Raw genomic sequence first — 26,148 nt, 5'->3', positions numbered from 1 at the left:
CATATAGACTCATCAAATCACTGCGTTGTACACCAGAAGCTAATGTAGCACTGTGTGTCAACTGTACTCAAATTTAAAAATTAAAATTAATTAATTATTTAAAAAATCCAGACCATTGTCAAGAGCCCGCACCCTTGAAGACGGTACTCGCGAACCACATGTGGCTATTTAAAATTTAATGTTAAATTAATTCAAATTCAATAAAGCCTTTAAAAATTGAAGGAGATAAAAAAAAAAACTTAATTCTGAGCCTGGGAATTTGAATAAAAACTTGAGAAAGGAAGATTTAATCCCTCAGTTAAACTAGCTACATTTCAAGTGCTCAGTAGCCACATGTGGTTAGTTGCTATGGTATTAGACTGTGCGGATGTAGGACATTCCTATGCTTGCAGAAAATGTTGGGGGACACCACTGGGCTAGAGGGCTTTGCAACCTAGAGAGCATACTTTTCAACTTTGTCTCAAACTTATCTCCTGCTCCCTTCCCATTGACTAACCTTCACGTTCCTACGTTAAGATCTTTGACATTTTTGCTTCCTTTCCAAGACTACTCATTGCAATGTTGTTCATGTCTTTTTTTCAAATATCAGTAAGCCCTTTTCTGACCATTTCTAGTGCAACACTCATCCCCGTCAAGCTCTCTCCCCGACCTGCTTTAATTTCTTGAGATCACCATTTCTTATTAAGCCGTTTATTGTCTCTTTCCTCATTAGTGTTAGAGCTCCAAGAGGGCAGAGACTTTGTGCTGCTTGCTTTTACCGTTCTAGTACTTACAACGTGGTCCTGCAATAAATACTGCTCCACAAATTTTTGTTAAATTAATGCTAAAGCGCGTTCCAATTTTTTGGCATATCAACTTTAGGAGTATCTTAGTGGAAGTCTGGATATTTGATTCTCTAAGGTTCTCAGAAATCTTGCGTAGAAGATAACATTGACAGAATCATAAAATGTTTTTATCTATCTCTCCAAGTTTATCCTCATTGTTTCTGCACATGTTATAGGAAATTCAGAGTACTACAGCTGTATAAATTCAGCATTCTCATTATCTTGGAGTCTACACCATATTTTAAAATTTCATTGAAGAGAATATAATGGGAGAGAGGAGAGCGAGAGCCAGAGAGAGAATGGGGGGAGGGGGGAAACAATCAGAGTATTTTTAAAATACAAGCTTTTATTTATTTATTTATTTATTTATTTATTTATTTATTTATTTATTTAAAGTTTGATGAGGAAGTATTTCTTGTTTCAAGTCTTTATTTAAATTCTAGTTAGCTAACATTAGTGTAATATTGGTTTCAGGAATAGATTTTAGCGATTCACACTCACATACAACACCCACTGCTCATCACAAGTGCCCACCTTCACTTCCACCCCCCATTTGGCCATCCTCCACTCACCTCCCTCCACTAACTCCCTCCATTTTTCCTCTAAGGCTAACAGTCTCAATGGCCTCTGTTTTTTTAAAGGCAAACATTTAAAATATTCTCCAACTAAGTAGAGAAAGGAAGGAAGGCTATTTTAGAAAGGAATTTGAGAAAGGGAGTAAAAAGCTGATTTAAAGTAGGATTTTAGGGGACGCCTGGGTGGCTCAGTGGTTGAGCATCTGCCTTTGGCTCAGGGCATGATCCCAGCATCCTGAGATCAAGTCCCACATCGGGGTCCCTGCATGGAGCCTGCTTCTCCCTCTGCCTATGTCTCTGCCTCTCTCTCTCTCTCTCTGTGTCTCATGAATAAATCAGTAAAATATTTTTTAATAAAATAAACAAAAAATGAAGTAGGACTTCAGGGCCCATTTTCCAGAATTTCAATCCTGCCTTTGCCACTCACCTGCTTTGTAACAAGTTATTGCACATTTCTTCCCCTCAGTTTCCTCATTTGTACAACGGAGGTAATGACGGTATCCACTTCATATTTGTTGTGAAGGTTAAATGTGCTGGTGTATGTGAAGCACACAGGAAGTGCCTGGCTCATCTCCCGTCCCCGCACTGTATGCGTCTGCTATTGTTACTATTTAAGGGGTCAGTGGTTGTTGTTGTTTGTTGATATTGCTATTATTATTATTAGCCATTAGGGGAAGTTGGATAATGTGTTTCCACGTAGTTTGTATCCATGTAGACCAATCAGCTGGTTTGACCACTGCTGTTTGAATATCCACCTATAAGATGCAATCAAAACATTTCAAAAGGAAAATAAAGTTTGTAGGAAGTCATCTCTCTACATGTTAAGTACATGGGCTCTGGCTTGAGGCACCTCATGATAACCACTCTATTTCTATAGATACTGATTTCCAAGGACTAGCCCAGGGTGGTTGGCCCAGCCATCACCTGCCGGCTGGTGGAAGCAAATGCATGGAAAAGGGGCACAGATCAAAGAGTGGAAGGATTTCTTCATTTTAAGTTCTGAAGTATTCTGGGTTTTGATATACATATAACCTTAATTTAAATATCCCTTAAAACTTTTAAAGATTGCTAAATTTTTTTCTCTCTGAATTAGGCTGAAGCACAACTCTTATCATTATGCACAGTATTCTAAATGTATTATATTTTGCTAGATGGAAGACGTTATTGAGGATATAATCGGTATGCAATCAAGTTTTAAAGAGGAAGGAACAGACTCTCCTCTGCTATTGCAAAGAACAGTAAGTGTTTCCAGACCCGAGGAGGTCAATGAGACTGAGATAAATAATGGCATCTGATGATAAGGAAAAGGCATTCAATTTGATTAGTAAATGGTATCTTTTTCTATGCTTTTGATGCAGTCACAAGATAACAGCTGAATATTAGGAAATATTATTGGTGCAGAAAAAAGATTATGTAATGTTATTGAGGAAGATGATAGGGCTTGTGATATTCTCTCCATCTATTTAATCCCTATAAACATCCATCTAATTATATATTCTAATCTGCTATAGCATTTTCTATGAATGATTTAATTTTCAGATTTCCTGAAACACAGCACACAATCAAAACACCCTCATGAGCTAATGGCTAAATTTTGACTATTTTACCACAACCGGTACCATTTTACCACAACTGGACCATCAGATTCAGAGGCTCTACACCTTGTAGAGATGAAAAAATTATAACAAAAAAATATGACTTTACTTTAGGACCAATAACCTGAGATCAAAGATGAACTTAAGTAGAACAGGCCTCACCCTACTTGAAGGCATGCAGACAGACATCTATGTTGCAATCAGCACAAATTCCTGGAATGACACGTAATGAACGGATGGTTTCTTATCTCCTGTTTGATTGCTGTTACCTCCTCATTACTCATTTATTAATCACTAAAAATGTTATTTGTAAAGGGTGTGTGAAGTCTTTTCATGTACTTTGAAGAGTTATTGTTGGTTTGCTTATTGTCTTAGATCTTTTAGAAAAATGAGAAAAAATATGAAAGATTGTGATTGAATTGTTATTTTAGACATTTCATTCAAAGAAAATACATTTTGACCATATTATGTGATACAGATATTTTTCATCAGTAAATCAATGAGCTGGGATACGTGAATGATGAACATATAAAGTTAAGACCTTAAGAAAAAATTACTTTTTTCTCTTTTATTTCTTTTGTTCCAGACACAATATCTAGAAAGAAGTATCCCTTTCCTCCTTTTCTCTGGTATGCAAGAGCTCATAGGACAGGTCACTAATACTGGTATTATCTGACAAAGGTCAAATGAGATTTAAAACCTAGTCTTTTTGCAAGTTTTATTTTTATTTTATTCTATTTTTTTTTTAGGATGGACTGACAATTCTTTCTATGTCTTCTGTCTTCAGATTTCAAGCAGCATAGTTATATGAAATCTGACTAATTCTCTAGATAAATATATTATTAATGATAATTTCTCCCTGCCTAATTTCACAGCATGAAGATACTATTGTCTTAACTAGTATTCAGCTTCTGGGTTTCAGTAAATGATATTAATTTCCTGCAATCTTTTCTTTCTATGTGGTACTCATTAAAATTGTGTACAGAAACATTCTCTTTGTTAAACGATTGTGCTTGTTCTGTAGAGGCTGCATAGAACGGCTGACTCAGTACAAATTAGTGGCAATAACTATCTGGAATTTACTTTTGATATCTAGGATGTACTTTTAAAAAGATAGATACTACTGGCCTACCTGCACTTACACAAAGAAATATTTGTGTGTTGACCAATCAGCAAAACCAAAGAGTTTAATTAACCAAATATAGTGATTCTATATGTATTGTGTGCAAAGCATAATACACGTGCCATAGGAAACTGAAGTAGAATAAGACACAATTCACAAGCCAAGAGATCACAGGATAGTGGGGTGGGGGAGTGAGGTGTACCTGAGAGGCAGGCAGGGAGGGAGAGTGTGGATCTTGGTCTTAAACCCAGGTTCCAATCTAGGCACTGTGCAAGTCACTTAACCTCTCGGCTTTCTTCTACGTTACAAGAATGATTAAAATATATATCTCCAAGGCTGTTTTTTATTTTAAAGATTTTATTTATTTATTCATGAGAGACACAGAGAAAGAGGTAAAGACCCAGGCAGAGGGAGAAGCAAGCTCCCTGTGGGGAGCCCAATGTAGGACTCGATCCCCGGACCCCAGGATCACGTCCTGGGCCGAAGGCAGATGCTCAACTGCTGAGCCACCCAGGCGTCCCTACAAGGCTATTTTATATTAAATCTTAGTATACTACATGTGTACATTGAAATATTAGTCAGAGAGTTGCTCTGGAGTTTGAGTGAAGGAGAAACCATATTAAATTGAGATTTTTTTTTTTTTTTGTAAATGCTTTAGGAAAAGATGTTTGCAATATAGTTATGAGGGATAGTTAAGGTTCTAAGAGGCAGCCATGGACACAGAAAAGTAGCAAGTCTTGAACATAAGAAAAAGCAAGAGGGGAGGGGGGAAAAGGATGTTTAACAATGGCTGATAGAACAGAGGAGACTCTGAAGGATTTTTGTAGTTCATGTGGATAAAAATAAAGACCTGTTGGATTCAGAAGAATGCTTTGAGTGAGCGTGTTAGCCAGTGAACTTTTGGTACAGATGGTAGAACCTGGCCCATCCGGGGCTTAAACATGAGAGAAGTTTGTTGGTTCATGTGCTGTGTAGATTCCTAAGTAGTGCCCCATGTGGGCAGCCCCCCGAAACTTCGCCCTTGTTTTCTTCTGTGCTGGCTCTATTCCCAGCTGTTGAGCAAAGACTGTCATGGCCTGTTCCTAGCTATGCACATAGTTCCTTCTTGCCAACCCAGTTTGTTTTTTTGTTTTTTGGGTTTTTTTGGTTTGTTTGTCAGCTTTGGGTTTTTTGGCAAACACCTACTTCTGCACAAGGAAGAGAGTTTTCTGATTAACTGAAGTCAATCCTGGTGGCCCCACTTCCCCTACCAGAGGCAGTTTTAAGAATGGGCTCGTGTTGCAATTTTGACATGTTGAGCTGCCTTCTGGGAACTTCCTTAAATCTTTAAAGTAGACCCCAAGAAAGAGAAGGGTTTTGCCTCTTCATGACGTTATAGGATAATGGGACTTATGTAGTCATTTTATTGCTAAATAGACTAAGGAAAACCAAACCAAACCAAAATAAAACAAAACAAAACAAAACAAAAAAAAGAAAGAAAAAAGAAAAAAAAAAAAAGAAAGAAGAAAAGCCAAAAGAAATGCTGCTTATATGCCCTTGGCTAATTCTTTGCCTGTGGATTTCATATTATGTAAGATTTTTTTTCCCTTTATTTGATAAGCTAAGTGTGTCTGATTGTTATAACCAAATTCATCCTAATGGATACACTCCAGGCAGGCTTGGTGGCCTAAGGGAAGAAGAGCATTCCTCTTGGTTCCAGTTAAATCCCCGGGATGATTCTTACTGGAGCAACGCCTGTCATTTATCTATGCCTCAGCCAGCTGCTCTGAGTCTTAGAGTTGAGCAGCCCCACGCAACAAATTCCCTCGACTAAGTGAGAACGAGAAGAGGAGTTGTTACCAAAATAAATGTCAGTGAATTCTAATGAGGCTAAACCAACAGATGTCATTATGGTGAGCTTCAAAAGTGAGATATTTATTAATTCACAATAACTATCATTAATTTCTCACCTATTATTTGAAGCTCACTTTTCTATGCATTTTACGCACATTTTCTCTAGTTCTTGTGGAGATCGATGGAATCTCAGGAGCCGTCTAGTGAGTGCTTAGTCATGGGGACAGGCTCTGGCAGGGGTGTGAGAGAAAGCCTTGGATCTCACCGAGCTAAGATTCATCTGGGGACCACGGCCTACAGGCTTAGCTACAAGTCATGGTACAACTTCTGTGATGGGAAACTTGGAAGCTGCTGAGGGGAGCCTTGGACCCCTTGTGGTGGGCCTTCCAATTTATCCAGCTTGAATGAACTAGTGCAAGGTCTTCACAGATCAATTCAGCCCGGGTCTTTCCGACCCAGAAATGAATGCTGAGTGATGAGTGACTGGAGGCAGAAAAATTAAGAAGTTACCTCTCGATTTCTATTGGCTACCTCTCAGTTTCTTCTCAATGCAACTATGTAAACTAGATGGTGAGGAGCTAAGTGCAGGAAACCTTCAGCCGAATCAGTCATGCTTTCAACAAAACCCTAACCGGTCAGTTTCTCAGTCTCTTTAGCGTCGGTGCATTTTTCTCTTCCCCATTTAGCCCCCCCCTTTGCATGATGATATCCTAGATCTTGTTATTGCCATTTTTTTTCTATCCCCTAATGTTTTTATTTCACTTTTGATGATTGCATTCTATTCGCTGAGTGCTTCTGTAGTTTTCTTATTTCACCAATTGTTCAAGCTCTAAATCGATGCACTCTATCACTATTTTCAATAGCTACGACTCTGCACTTGCAACATTTTGAAAATGTCTAGAGTCTTTGGTCAAGCACTATAACCAATCCTCTTGCAAACACTCCTAACATATCTCTGGGGGTTTTTTTGGTGATTTTTTTTTTTCATTTTACTTCCCTGGCAAAACCCCAACCCTGATTAAACTTCTCTCATCTTACTCCACATCTCAACCTGAGCCGCTTAATGGATAAAATTTCACCACATTGCTCATAGAATTCATCTCAAGTCCATCACTAAAATGTCACAGGGCCTTTTACCACCACTGTGGGAATTCACAGCTATTCCCTGGTAAATATTCCCATTAACTGAGACCATTTTTTAAAAATTCCTTCTCTTTTCACTTCAAATCTCCACAATTCATTGCCCATTCTTCCTTTTTCAGCCGATTTCTCTTTTACAGTGTATTTCAAAGAGCAAATGTATGCAACGCTATTGGAACTCATTCATTACTCGGCATCTCCAGTTACACGAAACCACCTGTATCTGTTTTCATTTCTTCCACCATCTCTTCTATAGAATAATTAGAATAATTAGAATAATTGCTCCAGCTCACGATCTAAAGCCAGCCCACCACGTGTGCTCCAGATCTCACTCCTTCTTACCTTCTCAAGGACTTTGCTTCTCTAAGTAGTGACTCCTTCTCCTATGTAATCAGTCTATTCTGATCAATTGGGTTATAAATATCAGTCTTACACTGGTCTTTAGTAGCACTCCCTAAAAATAAAACCAAACCCCCAAACTCCCTTTGAACACATTTTCTGTCTGGCTGCCATGTTATGTCATGACTGACTCACACACAAAAGAACTTCTTGCTTCAGTCCTCACCCTGCCACCATTTGCTCCCCTCCTGTTTTCTAGTCTCCATCAGAGCTGTTGTCCTCACAATTTTAAAGGAGCTCTTCAAGCCAGCCGAAGCAGAAGCCAGCAGTAAGTTCTCCATTCTCACTTGACTTGGCTTCTCGGTGGTATTGGCCATGGTTGACCACTCTTCCTTCTTAAAGTACCATCTGGGATTCTATGGCACCACCTTTTCTGGTTTTCTACCTGCCTTGCTGGTTCTTTCTCTTCTAACAGATGTCTAAATGCTCATGTGTACCAAGGCTAGGACTTCGGCCCTCTTTTCTCATGTATCAATACATCCTACGGGTGACCTCCACCCTTCTCCAGCCGATCTCTCCCCTGTATGCTTGTATATCCTCCTGCTTGTTGTCTTTTATGCTCCTAACAGACATCTCAAACTTAATATGACTAACAAAAAGGCTCTGTCCCCCCCCAAAACACCTCTATCCCAATCTCCTTTTGGTTTATCTAGCACCCCCACTCCAAGAGTCATCTCTCTTCTCTCTCTCTTACTCAGATATTTGCACATCTATCAATATGTCCTAAGGAGCATCCGAGATTATCTGAATCTCACAGTTTATCAGCATCTCCATTAAAACGCTTTTCCAGACTGCCATCATCTCTCACTTGAACCTCAGAAACTGACTGCAGCCAAACTTCCCTGCTACTTCTTGCCCCCTTATAGCTGTTTATGCAGTAGCCAGAATGATCTGCACAAAGCAAAAATCAGATCCTGTTTCTCCTTGCTTAACATGCTATTAACTTCCTAAAATCCTCAGAATATAATCCAGACACTTTACCATTGTCAGCATTTCCCTTTAACTTTAGGCTCTGGCCTCTATAGCCTTCTTCTTGCTCCTTGAACATGACATGCAGACTATCATCTTAGGGCTATTGAACTTCCTTTTGGGGCTTGGAATACTTTGTCCCAGAACTTCACACGGCTGCTCCTTTATGTTTCCAACCTTTAGACAATGCCACCTTGTCAGAGAGGCTTTCCACAAACAGCCTAGCTAAAAGATCCCATCTCATCATTCCCAAAATCAATATCTTATTTTGATAACCTCTGACTCGTATGATTAGAATTATTATTTTATCTACTTATTTATTGTGTGCTCCCACCCCTAAAATGTAAACTCCTTGAATATAACAGTTTTGTCCATTTTGTTCACTTCTGTGTCTCTGGACCCTAAAGCTGTGACCTCTTCATTATTATGTCATCAGCACCTGGCACTGGCACCATTCCTAGCACATCGTAGGTGTTCAGCAAATGCATGTGAAATAAACACTTCAAAATACACACATAGGGATCCCCGGGTGGCTCAGTGGTTTAGCACCACCTTCAGCCCAGGGTGTGATCCTGGAGACCCGGGATCGAGTCCCACATCGGGCTCGCTGCATGGAGCCTGCTTCTCCCTCTGCCTGTGTCTCTGCCTTTCTCTCTCTCTCTCTCTCTGTGCGTCTCTCATGAATAAATAAATAAATACAATCTTGTAAAAAAAATACACACATAGTATTGAAAAAATGATTCCCATCATACATTAGTACTTAAAATTTTTTAAATGGGAAAAAAGCAGTAGCCACAAGGATAACGACCATAATAAAAGCTACCGTGCCTTGGGTACTTGCTACATGACAAGGATTGTGCAGAACGTATTTAGTGAAAAATTGCATTGATCATCACAACAAACCTAGGGGATAGAGACTATTTTCACTTTATAAATGAGGAAGGAGGCTTAGGGAAGTTCACTAATTTGTTCAACTTATGCAGTTAGTGAATGGCAGGGTAGGGTTTGAAATCCAGTCGTGTATGATACCAGAGAGAGCAGCAATCCTCCTCCTCCTCCTCCTCCCATCCCAGAAGCCTCAGAAGGAAGCTGATTCCTAGAACTGTAGAATCATAAGAGTTGACGGGGCCTTAGACTGATCTGATTCTCTGCCACTCCAACGGAATGATTGCTTGGCCTAAGAGTTTAGATCTGTTTCCCTATAATTTCCACCAGTTGGTCTTGGTTTCACCCCTTCCCTTATGAGATGTGGTTGTGCATAGTAACTCATATCTTTTATCCTCCATAGCTCTTTTTTCAATCAGGTGTCTGTAAATGCTGGTGGCATTTGGCAATCTCAGTAAACTTTTATAGTTCAAGACCATTCCAGAGACGAGGACTGAGTAAATATTAACAACCCCTTGTGCTTGGTTGGAACTTGAGAGGACTGCATAACATCAACAAGCAAGCTTTTGTCAATCACAGCCTAGACCAGATTAGTCTTAAAGTCCAAGGAAGAGCCAAAGTTCACCTTGGCACAGAGTTTTCTGTGCAGTCCTCTCAGCTATTGTTTGCCAGTTTTTAAGGAAAAGAAAATGATGAAGTAGAAGGAGAAAATCGTGGCTCTCTTGGAGGTTAGAGACACTGCCGAGTTAAAACTGGTGAGCAAGTGCATTTTGGAATTATTTCAGTGTTTGGAGATGAAACCACCTTAAATACTGAATAAACTTTATAAAGTAATAGGCAATAAAACAAGGTATGTAGAAATTGAGCTTTAAAATGCATAATATATAATCTGCTGTACTAACAAGTGTGTTTACTTATAAGATAGTTTTTGGTGCTCTGGATAGAGTAAAAATATTGTTATACTCTCTTTAGTAAAAAAAATTGTTAAAAATAATTTTTTGGGATTTTTCTATCAGAAAGTGAGGGTTCCCTTGGTTATTTATTGCAGTGTTTACATGAAATCAATAACTATTTTTGTTCATTTAGTACTAAATAGATATAAAGTATATGGTACTAAAGTATTTATAAGTTACCATCTCTATTTTGTTCTTTATCTTTTCTACTTAAGTTATAAGCCAGCTGGCCAAGGACAAGGGACATTCTACTCCCGCCCAACACATTATTTTTTTATTCACTCATAATAGAACAAAAATAATAATAACTCAGTGGGACTTCCCTATTCAATGTTTGTCATTCAAACCTCGTAGCCCAGCTTTTGCAAATAAAATAAAGAGGGAGAGCAATGATGTGTGTCTTAAAACTGGAAAAATCTAGTTTACCACATTTAAATGAATAAATACCCCAAAAGGGAAAAAAATAATCTTTTAAACGTCAGTTTTTTTGTGTATGCATACATTGTGTGGTATATGCTTCCCTACAGCGCTCTCTCTTTATGCCTAATGTTTGTCTTCTTTTTATGTCTGCAGTTATTCTAATAATCTCATGCTCACTTTTACCATTTTAGTTCCACAGTGACTATCTTCACAGAACAGAAAAATAGAAGATTAAACCATTTAAAGTTTTTCTCAGTTTCCCATGAAATTTAGTACTAAATATGTGCTATGGATAGTTATGCAGATATCACACATTTGCATATATATATATATATGGGTATATGGGATTTTTTGCTTTTAGTATTTATACTGAAAAATTGTCTGAAAATATATAACTATATGTATTTTCTTTCCCTCTTTTGTATTTATAATGAGATATTCTGGGAGAAAGACATGTCACACACACAGACCACACAGACACATGTACATAATATGCATATGTAATACATCTATGCATATACATTATACGTATGTATGTTCACACACAACCCTCCAGGAAATTCTCAGGGTTTTAGATAAGCAATTAATTTTCACGAACATGGTAAGTAGTGTATACTGTTGTGCTCCCCATGCTGAATGAATATAAATGAAGAGGAGTAAAACAATAAATATAAACTAAATTATTAAATTTATGGTCAAGTTTATTAGTCCCATAGTGTTTTGGTGAAGAGAAAGCTAAACCGAGCCACCATGAAAGACAGTGTTGGAGAAGGTTTGGACTTTGAATTGAGCCTTAGAGAGTAGGTTGGATTTTGATACTTGAATAAAACTGAGGAAAAAAATAGTCCAATGACTTCCAACTTTTTTGCATATTCAAATCATTTCTTACCATTAAAAGTGTTAAGGCAAAGGACTTTCCAGAGTAGAGTAGGTAGTAAAGAATGCAGCCTCTGGTTCAGATAGATCCAGGATTAAATCCCAAGCCCTCTATTTATACAACTGTATGATCTTGACATAATTATTACCTACTTTTTCAGTTTTAATTATTTATATTTAAAATTGGAAACATGATACCTCATGGCATTGTTATAAAGATGACTTGAGATAGTGTTATTTGTTATTGTTATGGGATATACTAGCTTAATGTCTGGCACATGATAAATATTCAACTATCTAGGACATAGTATATATGTTAGGATAATGCTTGTATTTTACTCTTTTTTTTTTTTTAATTACCAATATATAGATTCCTAGGTTCCTTGTGGCAAACTCTTTCCTTCCCTCCCATTTGAGTCTAAAATCTATTTTGGAAGCCATGCTATGGCATATGGGTACGTGGTGACAAGAAATCTTTTATAACTTGATAGTGGTGGCAAATAATATTGACTAGATAATGACGGGCCATTTAATAAGATTCTTGAAAGCTAGACATAAGAGTTTGACCTTAATATAGACATCAGAGGGGAGAGATTTTTGATTTGGGGGGTGGAGGAGATCAGAAGGAAGTTGCACTTTTAAAATATGAGTTGGTCTAAGAGGGGTAGTTGGGAATTGAGAGGGATGAAGGGATACTAGAGAAACATAATTTAAGTTTAGGCCCTGAAGAATTGATATATGAGGACAGAGAAGAAAATATAAACTGATAAATAATTTAAAAGAAAAAAAATCATACGGGGAGATAGATTGGACATAGTATATGAAGAGGGAAGAGATCAAAGAATCAGGAAAACATATCTAAAACTTAGATTATCAATGTTGTCCTTTATTATATTAGCCTGATAAGAATAAATGGATATATGAGCATTTTCATATTTTATTTAGATGTTTCTGCAGTATATTTGGACCCAGATTTTATTTTCTCATAGGGCAGCATGATTTTAACAATATGCAAATCTATATTTTTCTAGGGTTATGGGAATTTACTATCTTCTCAAACACTAAGAATTTTATAAAAAATTATAAATCATAAATAGGATTGAATTTTGTCAGACTTTTTCTTAATCTATTGATCTGATCATAGAGGTCCTTTTCTCTTTTAACATCATAAAATATATTTATGGGAAATGCAACTTTTTTATGGTAAAATATTTATATTCCCTTGGATTCATATTGCTAATGCTATTTTTTTGTTGTTGTTGTTGAGGTATACACAGTGGTACATTAGCTTCAGGCGTACAACATAGTGATTGGACAACTTTATATGTTATGCTATGCTCACTGCCAGGGTAGCCACCATTGTCACCATACCACAGCATTATAAACACCATTGACTGTATTCCCTATGCCTATAATTTTCCTTTCTCATAATGTCTTTGTTTCAGATTCAATGAATCAGGACATATTACCTCGTGTTTCTATTGTCTGGAAATGTTTGTACAAAATTAGTATGATATATTTCCTGAAAATGTAACACTTTTGCCCATAAAACCATCGAGTCCAGATACTTTCTTGTGCAACATGTTCAAAATTTATTTTGATTTCTTCTGTAATCTTTAGACTCTTCAAACTATTAATTACTTCTTCAGTCAGTTCAACTAAATAATATTTTTCTAAAAACTCATGCTTTTTGTCCAAGTATTCACAATCATTGGCCCCCAAGTATTATAGGTAATATAGCTCATCATCTTTCTTTTATTGTGGTAAAACATATAGAACATAAAATTTGCCATCGTAAACACTTAAAAGTATAAAATTCAGTGGCATTAGGCAGGTTCATAATGCTGTGCAGCCATCATATCCATTTTCAGAGCTTTATCATCATCTGCAACAAATACACCTTTTAAATAATTGCTATCCCTTTCTTCCTGCCCCAAGCCTCTAGTAACTTCTATTTTACTTTTTGTCTGTATAAACTTAACTATTAAAAGGCACCTTTAATAAGTAGAATCTTACAATATTTTGTACACCCTTTTCTGTCTGGCGTATTTCACTTAGCATATTATTTTCAAGGTTTATCCATGTATAGTATGTATAAGAATTTTATTCTTTCTTAAGGCTTTGTAATATTCCAGTATGTGTATATACCACATTTTATTTTTTCCTTCATCTGTTGATGGTCATTTAGGTTGTTTCCACCACTTGGTTTCCATGATAATGCTTCTATGAACGTTAGTATCTTAAGCATCTGTTTAAGTCTCTGCTTTTAATTCTTTTTGGTAGAAACTTAGAGGTGGAAGTGTTGGCCACGTGGTTATTTTATGTTTTACATTTTAAGTAACTGTCATACTGTTTTCCACAACAGCTGCATCATTTCACATTCCTGGCAGCAATGCACCGAGGTTCCAATTTTCACATCCCTACCAGCACTTGTTATTTTCCTTCCTCTTGATATCATCCTCTTAGTGAATGTGAAGTAGTACCACATTGTAGTATTGATTAATAGTTCCCTAATGAGTAGTGGTGTTGACCATCTTTTCATGTGCTTATTGGCTTTTTGTAGCTCTTCTTTGAAGAAATGTCTATTCAAATCCTTTGCCCATTTCTTAATTGGGTGGTTTGTTGTTGTTGTTGAGCTGTTGGAATTTTTAAAAATATAGTCTGATATTAATCTCTTAGATGATTTGGAAATAGTTGCAATAGTATGCTTATGGATTATCTTTTCACTCTCTTGAGAGTGTGCTTTGATGTACAAAGCTTTAAATTCTGATGAAGTCTAAATTATATTTTTTTTGGTTGCCTGTGATTTTGTTCTTGTATTAAAAAAAATCATCACTGAACACATTATCATGAAGATTCCCCCTATCTTTTTCCCTAGAATCTTCATAGTTTTAGCTCTTATGTTTAGGTCTTTGATCCATTTCAAGTTAATTTTTGTGTATCATTTAAGAGAAGGGTCCAACTTTGTTCTTTTGCATGTGGATATCCACTTTCCCCAACACCATTTTTTGAAAAGATTGTCCTTTCCCGATTGAATGATCTTGGCACCTTTGTCAACAATCATTTGACCATATACTTGAGGATATATTTCTGCACTATGTCTCAAATAATGCAGAAATTCCACTCCATTAATCTATGTCTGCTATTATGCCAGCACCACACTGTTTTGCTTATTGTCACTTTGTCGTAAGTTTTAAAAACTGGTAGTGTGAATCCTCTACCTTTGCTCTTTTACTGTTTGGAGACCCTCAAACTTCTATATGGATTTCAGAATGGTTTTTTATTTTTCTGCAAAAAAAATGCTTTTGAGGTTCAATTAATTTTGTAGATCACTTTGGGTACTGTTGTCATCTTAACAACATTAAGTTGCCTGATCAATAAATATGTGATGTCTGTCTTCCTTAATTTCTATTAGCAATATATGTTATTTTAATTTATTTAAATTTTTTTCCTGTGGCAATATTTTTTAGTTTTCAGTGTACAAGTTTTTTGTCTCCTTGGGTAAATATATTACTAAATATTTTATTCTTTTTGATATTACTGTAAATAGGACTGGTTTCTTAATTTTCTTTCAGAATCTTTATTGTTTTAAGATTTTATTTTTATTTATTCTGGAAAGAGACAGAGAGATAGGAGAGAGAGCAACGGGGGAGGGATGGAGAAGGAGTGTGGAGGAAGAAGCAGGCTCCCCACTGAGCAGGGAGCCCAATACAGGGCTCCATCCCCCTGGGATCACGACCTGAACAGAAGGCAGATGCTTAACAAACTGAGCCACCCAGGTGCCCCCAAATTCTTTATTGTTAGTGTATAAAGATGCAACTGACTTTTGCATGTTGATTTTATATCTGGCAACTTCACTGAATTCTTTTTTTAGCTCTAGTACTGTGTGTGTGTATAGGTGTGTGTGTAATCTCAGGTTTTTCTAAATATATGATCAATGAACAAAGATCATTTTACTCATTCTTCTCCAATTTGGATGAGTTTTGTTTCTTTTTCTTGCCTATTTGCTCTGACAAGAATTTCTAATACTGTGCTGTATAGAGATAGTGAAAGCAGGCATCCTTGTCTTGCTTGTTCCTGATCTCAGGGGAAAAAAACATATTTTTAAATCCCAGCTTGTGCTCTTAGTATTATCTTACTTTCACTTGCAATATTATTTATTTATTCTTAATTCTTTTTGAAGAATAACTTAATATTATATGTTTTTTTGATAACTCTTGCAGGAAACATGTCATTCTTATTAACTTAAAAAAAGAAATTTTTTTGATAACTCTTTTTTGATAACTCTTGCAGGAAACATGTCATTCTTGTTAATTTAAAAAAAGAAATTTTGCCTTGTGGATCGACTTTTTTTTCAATAATTTATGCTTTTATTTTATTATCTGTTCTACTTTCTTTGGTCTTATTTGGTTATTTTTCTAGCTTGTTGAGAATGTTAATTTATCAAATTTCACATTTGTATCAATTTTTCTCATATTACTATTTAAGGGTGTAAATTTCTTTGAAAGCATTGTCTTGCCATATATCAGATGTTTCTTTCTGTGTATTTTTAGTATCTTTTATTTCTTTCTAAATTTCAGCATGATTTTGTCTTTACCCTTGAGTTATTTAAAAATTTCCAGGCATTTTAGAAATCAGGTCTCTGTGAAATACATTGAAGGTGTTTTTTGACTGAGTTCATAGTCAATACTTATATACATTCCATATGTACTCAAGAAAATTGTGTATTCTCTAATTTTTGGATATGGAAGTATACAGTGTCCATTGGGCCAAGCTCTTAGTTTTATTATTCAAATATTCTATGACATTATTGATTATTGTTGCCTGCTTCACTTTTCAAAAATTAGGAGAAATGTCAAAATTTCTTACTACACTGGTGAATTTATTAATTTTGCCTTATAGTACAAAACATTTTGTTTCACATATTTTGAGGTTATTTTATAAGATGAATGCATGCTTATAATTATAATGTGTTTTTGGAGAATTGAACTCTTTATTATTATATAGAGACTGTCTATCCCTAATACTTTTTCTAATTTTAAAATCTATTTTCTCTTATATTTATATAGCTACGTCAGTTTTCTATGTTATTATTTGCTGGCTATATCTTTTTCCATCCCTTAATTTTCAAACTTTGTGTGTCCTTTTACTATGTAGGTGTTTCCTTTGTACTGTTGTATCCAAACTATCAGTCTTTTTGCTGAGAGGTTTGACTTATTTACACTGATGTATTTTCACCTGTTTCTTTCATCTTAATTTATTATTTAGGTGTGCCCATTTTTCTCCTTAGTACTTTATAACTACTTTTACATCCTCTGGTTTCCTTCTACTCCAATCAATCATACTGATATTATTTACTTTAATACTGAGTTATATCATTATATATTTCACTTTTTTACTTTGGTTACCCTCATCTCTTTTAGACTACAACCACTTACTAAGATATTTGATAATTTTTATTTCATGTTTTTGAAGCATATCCTTTAAATATCTACTTCTATTTAGGTACTTCATACTAACATTGAAAACAGTTTGGATGAAGTACCTAAATATTATGCCTCTAGAAATATTTTCATCATGATCTCATTTGTGAATGACACTTGGGCTGGATATAAAACTCATGTTTTAAGTTCTTTTCTTTCAACATTTAAAAACTAATGATTCACTTTCCCCTATCATTCAATTTTGCTATTAAAAACTCTTGTATTAATCAGAGTCTTGTTCCTTTGGACATAATCTTACCTTTTTCTCTTTAGACTTTAATTTTTCCTCTTGGTTTTATATTCTAAAATTTCTAAAATTTCTAAAATTCTAAAATATTCTAATAAATTAATTCTATTAAATAAATTCTAAATAAATAAATTTAATAAAATAAAATTCTAAAATTTCTAAAATTCTAAAATATTCTAAAAATATTCTAAAATTTCACTATTATATGTCTAGGTGTAGGTTTTTCCTATCTATATTCTTTCACATCCTATAGGCCCTTTGATTTTTATATCAAAATATAATATAATATAATAAAATGAAATAAAATAATAGACTTTAGTTAATTATCAGAAATGTATCTCTATTATTTCTTAAAGTATTTTCTCTCTTTGAATTTTATTTTTCTTGCTCTCTGGGACTCCTACTATCTGCATTGTAATTCTAATAACTATCCTCCATACTGATTAGATTTTCTTTCATATGTCTTATTTCTGGGAACTTTTCTTTATCCTCCTGAAATATTACTTCAATTTGGTTTTATATTTTACTAATTCCATTATGCCTTTCTCACTGTGTTTATTATGCTACTTTTCCATTTTACATTTTTTATAATACTTTTTTTCAAGTACTGTATTTTCAAACCTCTTGTTTCTGCTTATTCACTTTAGCCATCTGTATGTTTATTTGTTCTCATTTTATGTTATAAATTATTACAAATGTCTTTTTTAGAATGAACATTAGACTAATTTAAGAAATTTGGGGGGATCCCTGGGTGGTGCAGCAGTTTGGTGCCTGCCTTTGGCCCAGGGCGCGATCCTGGAGACCCGGGATCGAATCCCACATTGGACTCCCGGGGCACGAAGCCTGCTTCTCCCTCTGCCTGTGTCTCTGCCTCTCTCTCTCTCTCTCTGTGTGACTATCATAAATAAATAAAAATTAAAAAAAAAGAAATTTGGTTTCATGTGATCTTCCTTGGTTCTTTAAATTTTTGCTTCTGATGTTATTTCTCACACTGCATGTTGTTTACTTTTGAAATCTTTTTATTTTATTTTTTTTTTTTTATTTATTTATGATAGTCACAGAGAGAGAGAGAGAGGCAGAGACACAGGCGGAGGGAGAAGCAGGCTCCATGCACCGGGAGCCCGATGTGGGATTCGATCCCGGGTCTCCAGGATCGCGCCCTGGGCCAAAGGCAGGCGCCAAACCGCTGCGCCACCCAGGGATCCCTGTTGTTTACTTTTGAAATAGTCATTTTCCTCAGCTGTTTTGCTATTTTTACTGGTTTGCTTGTTTTCTTCAGGAAATATTGGCTACTGTGAAGGCAGTATATGTGGGAAGGTCAGAGCCTAGTCCACTTCAGTCTCTATAATCTCAGTAGTGGAGATTTGACTAAAATCTAAGGTGGAGAATCCTAGACAACAGGAACCACCGCCAATCACTCCACTTCAAAGTAACTTTTGAGATCAGGAGTTCAGGTTTTTTATCAGAAAGAAGTGTTATCTTGAGGAGTATGTTCTACCTTGTTGAAAAGATTTTTATGATAAATTCTTTATATAATTTCTTTAAAATTTGTGATTTTGTTAATATGGTATGTTCCCCTGTCGTCATGTCAAAGGTTTTGCCTTACCAAAAAAGAATGTTTCCAACCAGAGTAATAAATAGTTCTTCATAAAAAATCTGTCTAGTTTCCTACTAATCTACCAAATAAAGTTAACACATTACCTAAGTAACTTATACCTTTGAGAAAAGTAAATATAATTTTGCTTTGTAATCCTTTTCAAGGGTGTATGTAATCTTTAAATTTTAAATACCATTGTACCCATATCTTTTAATGGAGAAAAGACACTATAGATCACAGGAAGTATAGGACATACTTTGAAATTAAAACCAATTGTCTAATGATATTCAAAAAGTGATTAGCCATTTACCTAAAATAGAGTAGTACCTACAGCATAAAATTAAAGAGGATATTAATCATTATGCTTTAGGGCATAAATTAAACAATAATCAAGGTCAGAAGAAAATGTAAGATACCCATCATTAAGCAGGATTAGATTCATTATCAGAATTCCAGCACCATTTCTATATTAGATATGGTCTGACCAAGTAATATGGACCCAGAATAATGTTATAGTTAGGAACCTATCACTTTATTGTTACGGTATATATGTAATATGGCTCGTTTTCTTCTTAAACATTTTTGCAATTTGCAACTGCTGCATTGAAATCCATCTAAATTCAAGGTCTTCAGAGAAAAGTGCCCTTTCTCTGGTACCTTCCCTCTTCCTTCCCCCTCACTCCCTATCTTTTTGTTCAGCACATTCATTATGTTTCTCAAAGGCACAACGGAAATGTACAATTTAGGTTGGTGATGCCTCAGCCTATAACCAACAAGATTTTTGAAAGAGGTCTTGGAAACTTTTTGCTTTTACAATATGACTAAATGACTCACACGTTAGGGAAATCTGCTTCTTGGATTTCTTTTCCTGATTGTATTGTTCTGATATAAGCATTCATCATCTATCCAATTTAATCAACTTCATCCTTATTTTTCAGATGAGAAATTGAAAAGGAATAATTACCCAAATTAAGTTACCTTCCAAGATTTATGTAGTAAAAATACATTTTAAACAGAGTTTATATAAAATAAAGATGAGGATTCTTAATAGAGTAAATAATAAAAAGAGCCGATATATAGAAATATATCAGAATAACAAGTTCAATCTATGATGCCCTTATTGTTATGCACATTTGCATATGTTAGCCTGATTTCCACTGTATTATCCAAGTTCATTTCCATCAGAAATACACAATATTTATTATATGGAGTTTAGTGGATTATTATGTCAGAATTAATTTTGGTCTTAAAATGTTCGTTCTTCACATTTATTTTCAGTCTGATTATATAAGCATAAAAAAATCTCCTCAATTTGATTTGGAGTTTACAAAAAATGGAAATAAGGAGTTAAGAATCTCTTTAATAATCTGGTTGTAACTTTGTTTGATTATTTGTAGTGTTTCTAGTTTTAAGGATAGAAAAAAGGTACTACTTATTCAGTTCTTATTTTACTGCCTAGAAATTAAATAAAGATACTTAGAATGGAAATATTTTAAATGTTCAAATCCTACATTTTAAATATGGCTTGTCCTGGAATAATGACTATTAACTTGAATTATGAATATTATTTGAATTAAATTTTCTTGGGAAGTCAAATCAATAAGCATATTTTAAATAATAAATTTGTACAATTTTGAATTGTGTTATAAAGAAACTTAGTTTTCTGAAAAATTATTCTCAAGAAGCACATTAAGAATTGCAGTGTTTCTATAATTAGATGTACCCTATATCCACTAGAGGCAAAAGTAGTTTTAGACTACTTTTGGTTACCAGCTGGGATATTTATAATAATCTAGAACATTAAGTGTGCGATGAGAAAAAATATGCCTTCCAGGAAGGAAAGAAAGTTTCTCACTTAATTAACAGTTGTAAAACACCTCTTGACTGTGAGTTGCTGGTAGCACTGATGGTATTAAGAGTGCTTCCAAAATGTTCAACCATTTATACCTAATTTATGATACGCAATGAACTTTCTAGCTTTGCTAATACGTATACTGATTTTGTCCAAATGATTTTTGAAATCTTACTCATTTATAACTAGGTAATGCACAGATCAAACTTCCATAACTTTGTAAATATTAATCAGAATTTTCTTTCATGAGTGAAATAATTTCTCTTTTTACTTAAATATAAATAGCTTTTTTCAACATATCCACAAGCAACCCATAATGATTTTTAAAAGTCAGTGCACACTCACTCTTGTTTAAAATTAAGATGCTGATATACAGCATCAGATTTTATTATTAATAAGATGACAAATTTAAAATATGCATGAAAATATATCAATGTCCACAGAAGGTTTGATTCACCTTTTCTCCCTTTTCTTTCTAAAGTTATCTGGAAGTATTTTGGATGTATACAGTGGTGAGCAGGGAATTTCACCAGTTAATATGGGCCTTACAAGTGCTTCCTGTCCAAGTAGTCTGCCAATGAAAAGAGAAATTACAGGTAATGTTGCTTTTATAATTTTATCCCTTCTGAAGTCAACTACTTAACTTATGAGTGACATATATTATCAAGCTAAATAGAATCTTAAAAATATTAACAAGATAATCAGTTAAAATTGGAGAAATATAGATAGCAAATCTACCCTTTTTTTCTATGACAAGCAGCAAGTTGACATAACTTACAATTCAACTGAATTGATTATTTCAGGAACTAGGCAAATATACATGTACACTCTGCACAAATATATGACAACTTGACTAAGTTTTTTACTTAATGTTGGATCATTTTGATATTGAACTGATGCAATTTATTAACATGGTTGCAAAATAATAGATCAACTGATCAGGGAAAAATAGTCTCTTCAGTATGTGAAATTTGATATAAAACAATTAGATTGTCCCCCTTTTTAGATCGTTTTATGAATTTTGTGATACACTCACATATACCTTTCTCAAGTAGGTAAAAGAAAAATACACTCAATTTTCAATAGTTAGTTTCAAATTTCCTACAACTCAAAGAATTGTAGGGGCACTGTCAAATTCCTCCAGTATATAGATGAAGAAATCAAAGGTCAGGAGAGTCATTTTCACAGTTGATTTGAAGCAGATGTGCTTCAATATAAGGATTTCCTGATTTATAAAGTCCAGTATTAGTTTCTCTATAAGAATAAAATAAAATTCATTTTATTTACATTTTCATTTATTTATTGATATTTCTGTAACAAGTTTTCAATTTGGAGCCCAAACACTGATCTTTAATAATTTTTACACAGTTGATATTAACATTTTTAGTAAGTGTAATATGTCCATTCTTGGAGCCTAGCCGGTAACTCAAAAATGTCTATGCATACAAATTATTTAGACTAAAATGAATTAATATAGTTTTAAATAAGCAAAATTATTTTTATTACTTTCTATTTAAATTCAATTTGCCAATGTATAGTATAACACCCAGTGCTCATCCCATCAAGTGCCCTCCTCAGTTAAATAAATAAATTTAAGTAAATGTATTCCTATATTACCTGTTTTAAAAACTAGAATCATGTAAGAAACACTGCATTAATCATTTATTACTATATAAAACTTAACAGCTAGAAATAATAAACATTTATTATCTCATATCATCTCTATGGGTCAGAAATCCAGAGATGGCTTAGAATATTGGTTGTCACTCAAGTCTTTCATAAAGTTGCAGTCAGGATGTCGACTAGAGGTACCGACATTTGACACAAGATAGCCTAGAGGATGTGCTCCCAAAAGAGTTCAGTCACAGGTATTGCAAGTAAGTCCTGCTTGTTGGCAAAAGGCTTTGGTTCTTTACCACATGAACCTCTCCATGGGGCTGATCGAACATCCTCATGACATTACAACTGGTTATCCAAGAGACACTAAAGTGGTCTGAACATATTTTTTATGATCTAGTCTTGGAAGCCACATTAGTCATTTCCACAATATTCCATTGGTGTCACAGGTCAGCCCTGTTTAATGTGCAAAAGAACTACCAAAGGTGTGAATATCGTTAAGAATCATTGCAGGCCATGTCGGAGATTATCACAAATGCTTGCAACCATGTAGCACACAGAGCAAAGTGTAATCTCCGGGAACTGTTTGATGGGGATACCTGAGAAGTGTAGCTAGTTCCAACTCCAGGGATGTAGAAAAATCATCATTATTTATGAAAAATGTTGGTTGTAAAAAATTAGGGTGAAATAATTTTGAATGATCTTAAAATTCTTCAAAAAATAATGAGTGAGCAGTTTAGTATTTGCTGTGCACTGTACTGCTTTTCATCATCACAATGCTTATCAGATAGGTATTATGCCAATTTTACAGATGAGCTGAGACGCAGAGAACTTAGGTAATAGATCACATGGCTAGCAAATGGAAGGCCAGAATACAAATCCAAGTTTTACTACTTAAACCCTAAAAGATTCGCCATTGCCTCTTTCAAAAAGTGCTCTGCTCCAAATTTCTAAATATTTGCATAAAAATATCATTATAGCATTTGGAGCAAGTAATATTGTATTTCCACCTAATATTTCTGAATTATGTTGACTAGAGAAGTTGTAAAATAGAACTAAGTACTATTTAAATTATCTTCCTTTCGATCAGAAACAGACACTCGAGCTTTGGCAAAAGAGAGACAAAAAAAGGACAACCACAACCTCAGTGAGTATATTTTCCTTTTTCTCTAAAAAAAAAAAAAAAAGAAAGAAAGAAAGAAAAAAAAAAAAATTAATGCTGGAGAAAATGAATGGAGGTTAAAATATGTGGTCTTTTATTGTCACTCCATAAGTATTAGGAGGTCACATAACCAAAATGACCAAAATGAATAGTATATATTCACCAGTTGAGCTATTTTGGAACATTTAAATAATGTGAACTCTCAGAAGAGCTACATATTTTTAGGAAGTGAAACATCTCAAATCGTCTCCTTGATCATTCTGTCTCTCTTAAGCAGGCTGGGTGAGACAGAGATGAGTGCATTTAGTTACATTTGAACTCTGTTGTGACTCGTTGTCTCAAAGGTTTAAAGAGATAAAAGTGGTTTTAGAAAATGTACATCACTTATACAGCAAGAAACAATTCCGTGTTCTGATCTTTCTGTGTCAAGCTGCTCCTCCTTTCCTAACGATAAGTTACCTGAAAAGCATTGCTTATATTGTACTGCTCAATTCTCTCTCTTCAATAAATAAATAAATAAATAAATAAATAAATAAATAAATAAATAAATGTCTCTGATGCCTTCCTGGGGGCCACTTTGACTCTGATAATGGGTCACATGAAATGGAGAAATACCAGCGAAGGAAGTAGGCTAGCAGCAATGTTGAGCTTGATAGTGTTTGGTCCTGTCTCAAGTGCTTAATGTCTCAAGTGAGCCTGACTAATTAAGTGTGAAGCTTTTCTGTTTTGGAAGCCAAATCAAAAACTGAGAAAAGAATAAAATAGAATAAAAATAAATAAAAACTTGAAAGCTCTAAAACAAGCCAGAAATGTTCTTACATGGGGTTAGCTGAAATTGATTCTACATGTACCTGTGAACCCTATGTCTTGCTCACATTGCTTCTGCCTGCATCACGACGGGTCAGAGTTTGCTGATTAGGAGACTGTGAAGGAAAAGCTGGCAAGTGGTTCTGTCCTCAGGGCAGTCATGGAGAGGGAAATGATCTGATTCTGATGGCCCTTAGCGGTAGAGCAGATGAGCTTTGGTCTAGGTTGTAAGACAAGTAGAACATGATGAGCATGTGGTGGGGGGGTGTTGGGGGGGGACTAGTTGTTGATCGAAGGGATTAATGCAGCAAGGAACTATGGCTTCTCTCTTAGTTTTAAACCTGCTAACTCATTATTACTCTCCTTCCTCTTGTCTCCTCTTCTCTCCATCTATAGTTTAAATAGCAGGTCACTTAGCATCAAGCATGATGAGTTCCTGTTACATCCATTGTCAAGTGTTTTCTAATCCAGACTCCCTTAGTGGGAGATGTTGCTTTTTGGAGATATCAATGTTAAAAACACTTTAATATCCTATTTTAAATCTGACAAATCTAGGACAAACCCTAAAATTTGTAAGAATCCTGGCAAGAGGACAGAGACTCATTCTCCTGAAGCCTAAATATTTAAAAGGTGTAACTCAAGCTGGAGAGTGCTACATTATGTATTCTCTATTTCTTTCTAAGGACTGGAGGGCCAGGGGTGAATTAAAATTCTCAGATTATCGGAGCTCTGAGTGGGGGTGTGGGGGTAAGGCAAAGGCAGCCCTCAGCCAACAGCCCAGCTCACTGCTCTCCCCGCTCCTTGTCTCATTCTGTGCTGCCAGTGACCTTAGACAGGAGTATGAACACTCATCTTGTACATTTTAACTCCACACCCATCTGTGTAAATAACTTCCCCCTTCTGCACCTTGAGGCTAGAGGTGAGCACACTGGTGGCATGGTCCTCGCTCAGGAGGACAGACCCAGGAAGTGGCCTCCACAGGCTCTGGAAATGGGCTCAGGGCATTTAGGAGGATATTCCTGGGCAAAAATAGCTCCTCTTAAGTGTGGGTCCAGGATAGGGGCCTCTCTCACCCTCCTCTCAGGTCTGGAAGGAATGGATATATCAAAACTGTGAAGACTGAAACCACAGATGGCATACCATAATTCGGGAATTTCTTAAAACTCGACTCCTTTACAAATAACTAGTACTGCATACGAAAACATTGAGGAACAAGGTTCTCAATATAATTAGCCATTAAAAATTTATCAAGCATAATCTAAGAAGAGTCGGAATTTCTGATATTTTACATAAGGTACATTTAAATAATAGATCTTGAAGAAATATTATAGGACTAAACCAGTTCCCTATTTTGAGGTAAAACTGTGAATATCCTTCACAGCTATTCTTCATCTTATATTTAAAAGTCTGTTTTATAATATAGGAGTGTGTATGTGTGAACATAGAATTATTAGTAATTCTTACTGTGAAATATGTGTGTATTTCTCTCAGCTTTACCTTTATTTTCAGTTTTTTAATGTAGTGTCATTGTTTTTTGATAGGGAAAACAAGATTGGCAAAGAGGGAAAATAAACTCTCTCGAGAATCAATTATATTCTAATTTTAGAGTAATCCCAATATATTACTACTGAAGGTCAAATCCATTCATGGCAAATTGCTTTGTAGAGACAATTGTTATTCTTTCATGACTTTCCTTGTTTCTGGTAGCAGATCTTAATTTTTAGCATGTATAAAGTATTCTCAAATATATATTTTTAAAGATTTTATTTATTCATAAGAGACACACAGAGA

The 26,148-nt window shown here is 35.0% G+C and overlaps 1 protein-coding gene across 1 annotated transcript in view; it reads left to right on the top strand.

Moving 5' to 3' along the window:
* The window catches only part of TFEC (transcription factor EC), a 69,610-nt gene that overhangs the window by 31,327 nt on the left and 12,135 nt on the right, over window positions 1-26,148 (top strand). The window contains exons 3-5 of the mRNA XM_026012153.2: window positions 2,551-2,637; window positions 21,253-21,367; window positions 23,479-23,535. Of these exons, the coding sequence (XP_025867938.1) occupies window positions 2,551-2,637; window positions 21,253-21,367; window positions 23,479-23,535 (259 nt within the window). The remainder of the gene's footprint in view (window positions 1-2,550; window positions 2,638-21,252; window positions 21,368-23,478; window positions 23,536-26,148) is intronic.

Source organism: Vulpes vulpes, chromosome 7 (genome assembly GCF_048418805.1).
Source record: "Vulpes vulpes isolate BD-2025 chromosome 7, VulVul3, whole genome shotgun sequence".
In the NCBI taxonomy this organism is placed as follows: Eukaryota; Metazoa; Chordata; class Mammalia; order Carnivora; family Canidae; genus Vulpes; species Vulpes vulpes.
The sequence above is the reverse complement of the archived record's forward strand: the minus strand, read 5'-3'. Positions and strand labels throughout refer to the sequence as shown.